Genomic DNA, 7,262 nt, shown 5'->3' on the forward strand with positions numbered 1-7,262 from the left:
TCATGAAGGATGGGTCATGACCGAAAGAACTAGGTCATGGATACAGGCGGCCAAAATGGGTTTCCTCAGGAGAGGGGCTGGCGTCTCCCTTAGAGACAGGGTGAGAAGCTCAGCCATTGGCGAGGAGCTCGGAGTAAAGCCGCTGCTCCTTTGAGTTGAAAGGAGCCAGTTGAGGTGGTTTTGGCATCTGGTTACGGATGCCCCCTGGACGCCTCCCTTGGGAGGTGTTCCAGGCACGTCCAGCTGGGAAGAGGCCCAGAGGAAGACCCAGAACTAGGTGGAGAGATTATATCTCTACACTGGCCTGGGAACGCCTGGGGATCCCCCAGTCAGAGCTGGTAGATGTGGCCCGGGAAAGGGAAGTCTGGGGCCCCCTGCTGGAGCTGATGCTTTTACTGCTTTGTTTAATAAAATCACTAAGTGGAGGCAGGGCAATTCCATGTACATTTATAAAAACCAGACACACAATGAGTGAATTTATTGAAGTTCTCCCAGCTCAGGATATGGTGTTTGGTGAGAATATGCAGGGTTTTAGAATAAAACGTTGTGGACATGGTATTTATCATTATAATCAATTGATCAGTTTAATTTTAATTTTATTGCAAAAAAGTTTCATTTGACTTCCTCTATGATGTTTGACACTTGCTGCTGGTCTTTGAAAGGCTATGAAAATAACCAAAATCAAACGCATATAAGAAGCAAAATATATAAATAAATATAAACACATGGACGTAAAATTACTGTGTATTTTTTAACACATCTGTTGTTGAAATTAAATGTTTTTAATTAATTAGAAAAAAAATACATTTTTATTTTAAAATACAAATAGATATATATATATATATCAAAATAAAGATGCATTTATTTTTTAATCGCACTTATAACGTACAACGTACTTATGAAACACGCCCACTTGATGGAACGAAATGGACTTGCGCATGCGCGTTCGCTCTTTTCCTCTCCAGCTCCTCTGGGGTCTGCCTTGTTGATAGCGGCTTTTGCTTCCACACGTGCAATCTCTTCTATGCGAATCTTTCTCGTTGGTACCCTTTTACAAACTCATCCTGCTCGACCAGAATAGGTACATGAAACGTTACAGTTGTGTCTGATCTTCGTACAACTGCGCAGAGTGGGGGAGGTGGGCAGAGGTTAGGGCTGGCTAGCTAGCACTTAGCAGTGTTAGCAAGCCGATGTTAGCAAGCTAACGCGTACACTTTTTGTTGTGGCGTTGCTAACGTTAGCTAGCTAGCAACTCACGTTAGCTAAAGTCTGACAAAAGTGACGTGGTTGTGCCTCTATCTGTGAAGCTAAAATGGTACGTTTCCTTGTGTCATTTTCTTTACAGGTGCAAAGCCATAGCAACCGACGACCATGGGGGCTTATCTGTCGCAACCCAACACGACCAAGACCTCTTCCGATGGCGGCAACAGTAACATGAGCTACGGCTACTCTGCCATGCAGGGCTGGCGCGTCTCCATGGAGGTAACTAAGGCGGAAAACGGGATCAAAGACCACCATGGGTCCGCTTGTTGAACAGAACGTAGAGGCGATTGGATTCGAGCTGTAAATGGCGGGATATGGGGGTTGAGGCCTCTCTTTTCGTAGGTGTCTTCGCATAGGTCTTGTTGTCTCCACAGTAGACAGAGTACGTCTCATCATGCGTTCCCCGCAACTCCTGTGTATTAACTTGTATCCATAATTCATTCACAGGCAGTTTTTGATAGGCTGAGTTTCATTGCAATCACTCCCTATCTATTACTATTATGTACGACGCCGTATGTAATAAAAGCATAATTAATTTTCCGTTTGTTGTGCCACAGGATGCTCACAATTGTATCCCAGAGTTTGATGAAGAAACAGCCATGTTTTCAGTGTATGATGGACACGGAGGTAAGGCGCGTTGCACTGTGATCAGTGCGTTTCTCATCATAGATTGGGGCCTGTAACGTTAGCACTTGTATACAATGGTGTGGGACATAGGCAAGTTTTGACCTAATCCTGATAGGGACAATACACACTATGCACAAATACTTTAAACGGTTCTTGACCTTTTGTTTGTTTTACACACCTCGTGTTTTACCCTGCTTTACTTTTTAGGTGAGGAGGTGGCTCTGTACTGTTCAAAGTACCTTCCTGACATCATCAAGCAGCAGAAGACTTACAAAGATGGCAAACTTCAAAAGGTGAGATGGCACGACCTGACTGAAAATTTAAATGCTGATAAGCTGAGATGAATTTTTCAAAAATGGCTTTGAAGTAACTAGTTGTATTTGAATCTGCAATAAGTTTTCCAACAAAACAGCTTCATTCTGAGCATCACGGTTAAGGTACCGATAATCATTGTGGCTTTTATTTTGAGTTTTACAAGCAGACATCTGCTACTTGACAGGCATGGTTGCTAATTAGCTGTTGGTGGAGGCAATGTATTATGTATGTGTGTGTGTGTTAACCATTTGTGCTCCCTCCCACAGTACTGACATATTTGAACACTGAACAGACCTGCAACACATTACACTGACGACTAGACACTTTCCCCTTTGCATGATGTTTCCAGGCTCTGGAGGATGCCTTCTTGGCCATCGACAGAAGTATGACCACGGAGGATGTCATTAAAGAGCTTGTTCAGATCGCCGGGCGTCCCACTGAGCAGCCACCAGTTCCAAAGGTGTCAGAAGAGGATGATTGTGAGTACACCCCCAACAATGGGATGTGTGTGGTACTGTTTGATGTGTTGTGAGGAGCCCATAACAAAGCACATTCATGGTAGAAAGGAGAAATAGAGAAGAGACTATAAAGAACTCAATATGAAAGTGCTTTTGCTGCAGATAGTTTAGAATCAGGTATGCCGAATCATTGACAAATTGATACAGTCATTATCTAAATGTTGATGTTTTGGCCCTCTTTTAAGTGGACACAGAGGAGGCAGCTTTACTCCACGAGGAAGCCACAATGACCATAGAGGAGCTGCTGGTACGCTATGGCCAGAACCTCAATGCTGTCAAGCACGCCGCTGCCATCAGGTACTCATGCAATTTTTATTAAAAAAAGGAGACCAAAGCACCAATGAATAAGTGTACATTGTGACTTTAACGATTCCGTCAAATTTCCTTGATATGTTCTTTTTGCAAAATACTGCAGGAGTGACCTCAAACAAGTCGGCTCACACATTAATCACAGATCTTGTATGAGTCTCGTCTTTCTGGCTATCCTTAGCTGACATGCTGAATACCATGCTGTATTACGTCCTCCCTCTTTAGATGCAAATCATATATCACATTAAGAAGTAGTGATATTATTGCATGGCTCTCAACATTTATGTTGTCAGTATATTTGAATTCAGTAAATTTAAGAGAATAATTAAATAGACTAAAAGCCGGGAACCTCTTTTAATCCAGACTACTGCGTTTGTTGTGTAAAACTACAGTAGTCTAAAAACAAGACTCATGCGGTTGGCCGTTTGTTTTTTTTCTTAGTGCGGCAGCTAAGAAAGCCTCGCAGGCAGAGGCCACAGGAGGCAAAGAGGAAAGTGGGAAAGCACAGGAGGGGGTAAATGGTGAGGTGGAGGAGAGCAATGGGAAGGCGAAGAAAGGCGAAGGAGCTGCATGCGGGTCCAAGCTGCGAGCCTGTCGGAGAACAGGAGGGGAAGGCAGCGGTTCAGGTACGCCACTGAGATTTGGAAGTCTTTAACAACTATGTTGATCGCCACAAGATCACCATGGGAAAAACGGTCTTGGGTTACTGTTCTTAAAAAAAAACTAATTTCAGGATTTTTGGAATTGGTATGCTTAAATGAGAAAAGGTGTATCTTGCTTATCTGCTCGATGGGCATGCGCCTCATTGTTATGCAACCCCTTGAACAACTGTTTCTCTATAGCGGCAGACTGTGGAAGTTCAGGAGGCGCCAACGGAGAAGAAAAGGCTGGTAAGGCAGAGGGAGACGCAGGTCCCTCCTGCTCCTCTTTGTCCACTAAGGAGGCAGCAGATTCCAAGTCCAGGTTCTTTGAAGATAGCGAGGAATCTGAGGAGGGAGAAGAGGAGGAAGGCAGCGAGGAAGAGGTGAGAAGCCGGAACCCTGAATGAAGTCATCTGAAAGAACTGACATTTTTAAAACTCACCGTATCTGTTTTTAATAAGGATGGCAGCGAAGAGGGTGACAGCAGCGAGCTCGAAGAAGATACAGACGAGGGAGAAGACTCTGAAGAGGAAGAAGGGGAGGAAATGTGCCTGCCTGGAATGGATGGCAAGGAGGAGGTGTGTATAATGGAGACTGTAACTAATTTTTATGTTGATGTCGTACATGGTTGAGGTCTTAACAGTGCATCGAATCTCCCATGTTCATGTGTTTGCAGCCGGGCTCGGACAGCGGCACCACAGCCGTCGTGGCTCTGATTCGGGGGAAACAGCTGATTGTGGCCAATGCCGGGGACTCTCGCTGTGTGGTGTCTGAGCGTGGTAGGTCAGACTGATCAAGTATTGGACTGTAACCTTTCCTCTAGGTTTACAACTTCGGGGGCTGTTCTAATGGCTGGGGAAACACTGTTGGAGTAATTACATTTTGTGTTGCTGTAGGCAAAGCTGTTGACATGTCGTACGACCACAAACCGGAGGATGAGGTGGAACTCGCCCGTATCAAAAATGCTGGAGGGAAAGTGACAATGGATGGACGGGTCAACGGTGGACTTAATCTCTCCAGAGCTATTGGTACAGAAGACTTCCTGTGTGACTTTCAGATTACTCCTGTCAGCACTCGTGTTTATTACAGCAGATCTTGTTGATAAATATGTAGTTCATTGATAACATTTAAATGTGGGGAAGACTCTAATTGTAGTCTAAATGTTTGCATACTCTACCACTACCCCCTCTGAGCTTCTAACTTGGGCTCTAACTCTCAGGTGATCACTTCTATAAGAGGAACAAGGCTCTGCCTGCAGAGGAGCAGATGATTTCTTCGATGCCGGACGTCAAAGTTCTGACCCTTAACGACGATCACGACTTCATGGTCATTGCATGCGACGGCATCTGGTGAGTACTCATGTACTCATTATTCCTTTGATCTCATAATGAACCAGTGTCTTAAATGTGAAAGATCTCCAAATGGCCATTAACACGCGTGTTGTGTGCAGGAATGTGTTGAGCAGCCAGGAGGTGGTGGACTTCGTCAGCGAGCGGATCAAACCGGACAAGAGCGGCAATGTCCGACTCCTCTCATCCATAGTTGAAGAGGTGAGAGCGGGCTCCTGATCCACACTTAATGCTTTCAGCAGAGGGAAGATGGCGTTGTTGTGGGTGTTTTGTATTATGGATCGTATTTTTATACAAAAAAGCCACGGTTGACTCGAGTACCTCATGCTTCTCGTGAATACATGCATTTGAACCGTTTTTTTAGTTGCAAACCTGAAACCCTTGTCTTCCTGACAGCTGTTGGAGCACTGTTTGGCCCCCGACACATCTGGCGATGGGACAGGCTGTGACAACATGACCTGCATCATCATCACCCTGCGGCCACACCCAGCCTCTGCTCATCCAGACGACACGAAGAAGAGGAAGCACCAGGAGGAGGCAGAGGAGAACGGAAAAGATGGCAAAAAGGCTAAAAGCAACTAAAGGGAAGCCGTCCCAGAGGAGTAGCTGGTCCGAGGCCACCCAGACACACCAGAGACGCGTTCTGTTTAATCCTTGGCTCACAAACGCGGTTTTCCCCTAAAACCGGTTTATTGCTACACGTAAGATCGGCTGAACTAAGATCAGTGTATTTTTTCCTCCTCTGTTTAAAGCCAATTCTCACATTAACTCGCCCCCCTCCCCACCTTTCCAGTTCTTTTCACTCTATCTGGAAAGAAACACACGTTTTGCCCTTGAATGAATAGTTAAATAATGATATTAAACGATTCACGGGCATGTTGAATAGCACGCTGTTTTTTACCGGGACGAAGTTTGGTGGTGGCTCTCGTGACCGGCGTCCGACTGCCGATCCCATTCCAAAGTGTGCCACGTGCAACGCGTTGTTGCAGTTTTTCAGCCTGTAACCACACAATGCCCCCTATGGGTCGTCACATTATATAGCATTCATTGTTTCTCAAAGTGCCATTTAAAAAGAATATGAATTCCTTTCTTATAGGCACCATATCACATCCTCAAATGAACTGAAACCAGAGCAGGGACCCGAAATGGCTGCAGATAGATTTGCTGTGGTAACGGTAGAGAGGATATTGGTGTCTTTTATAGTCGAGATTGACGATGCGGCTTGAGTGCGCTTGTTCGTCCCGAGTTAAATTGAATGTGTTGCTTCCCTGATTCGGTGAGCAAAAGGGACCGAAGGACTAACGGTCCCAGTCCAGTTGCTCCTGTTAGCCATTTTATCATTTTTTTCCCCCCCCCGTATTAGCACCCATTCAGTTTTTCATTTTTGCCGGTCACACAATAACCCAACAATTCATCGCCCTCATCAGACCCCCCCCCCCCCCCCCCCCCCCCACATTCCTGTTTTGTGTCTAATTAAATCTGTAAATTTCCAGATGAAGAAAAAGCTGCCCGAGGCTTAGTGGGCTTGTGTACTTTTCATCTGTAGGATCTGCTAGCAGGGAGACGAGTAGCGAGGTAGAGAGTGACTGTCCACCTTCCTCTGCGCTCTCGTGTTTCTGTTGTAACAACCTTTTATGATCCTCTTTAGAACATGTGTTTTAAGTATAAATGTATTTCCACTCAAATGTTTGTTTGTTTTTGTTGTTGTTGACAGGTAATCTTGTAAGCAAAACATTTTTGTGAGCACACCCGTAAAATACCCAGACGCTAAACTGTAGAGGATGCACAATGTTACTCTTTGAGTGGAAATACAATTTAAACTTAAGAGCACTAAGACAGTGTAGCTTTTGATGAGAATAACTGTCTTTATTTGCAAATGTGTCATTAAAACCACATTGTGTGACTGTAATTTTGTTTCTAGTGTACTATCTTGTCACATGACCTTTTTCTGTATATAGTTTTTTCAATACTTGTAATGGAAGAAAAATGTTTTCTTCATAATTGTCGGTCAATGTGACATTTATGGTGCATACTCTTTTGACACCGGTATGTAAGTACATACAAATACATTTTTTAAATAATGCCAACCGTTTTCCTGTGTTTATTTAAAACATCTAGGGGACAACTATCAAGTTTTTAATGGTGTTGAGGATTACTTACTCTCTCTCTTACTTAGAATTTAAATACATCAGAATCTTTTAGGTTTTTTTTAGATACTAGTCAATCTTAATTTGAATGCT

General features: G+C 44.1%; 1 protein-coding gene across 1 annotated transcript; it reads left to right on the forward strand.

The window, feature by feature from the left end:
- Nucleotides 1-925: 925 nt before the first annotated feature.
- Nucleotides 926-6,931, forward strand: ppm1g (protein phosphatase, Mg2+/Mn2+ dependent, 1G). The gene is made up of 14 exons (XM_037450041.2): nucleotides 926-1,081; nucleotides 1,346-1,482; nucleotides 1,821-1,890; nucleotides 2,098-2,183; nucleotides 2,555-2,684; nucleotides 2,909-3,020; nucleotides 3,474-3,658; nucleotides 3,875-4,056; nucleotides 4,135-4,251; nucleotides 4,350-4,452; nucleotides 4,570-4,701; nucleotides 4,893-5,022; nucleotides 5,124-5,223; nucleotides 5,419-6,931. The coding sequence occupies exons 2-14, from the start codon at nucleotides 1,372-1,374 to the stop codon at nucleotides 5,602-5,604; spliced, it is 1,644 nt and encodes a 547-aa protein (XP_037305938.1). The 5' UTR covers nucleotides 926-1,081; nucleotides 1,346-1,371; the 3' UTR covers nucleotides 5,605-6,931.
- Nucleotides 6,932-7,262: the final 331 nt, after the last annotated feature.

The sequence above is a fragment of the Pungitius pungitius genome, chromosome 4, assembly GCF_949316345.1.
Source record: "Pungitius pungitius chromosome 4, fPunPun2.1, whole genome shotgun sequence".
In the NCBI taxonomy this organism is placed as follows: domain Eukaryota; kingdom Metazoa; phylum Chordata; class Actinopteri; order Perciformes; family Gasterosteidae; genus Pungitius; species Pungitius pungitius.

Excerpts from the sequence above, each read along its gene's own strand:
- ppm1g (XM_037450041.2), top strand. The coding sequence starts at position 1,372 with ATGGGGGCTTATCTGTCGCAACCCAACACGACCAAGACCTCTTCCGAT. Across the intron at positions 1,891-2,097 it reads AGTGTATGATGGACACGGAG|GTGAGGAGGTGGCTCTGTAC; the intron begins GTAAGGCGCGTT and ends TTTACTTTTTAG. Across the intron at positions 4,057-4,134 it reads AGGAAGGCAGCGAGGAAGAG|GATGGCAGCGAAGAGGGTGA; the intron begins GTGAGAAGCCGG and ends GTTTTTAATAAG.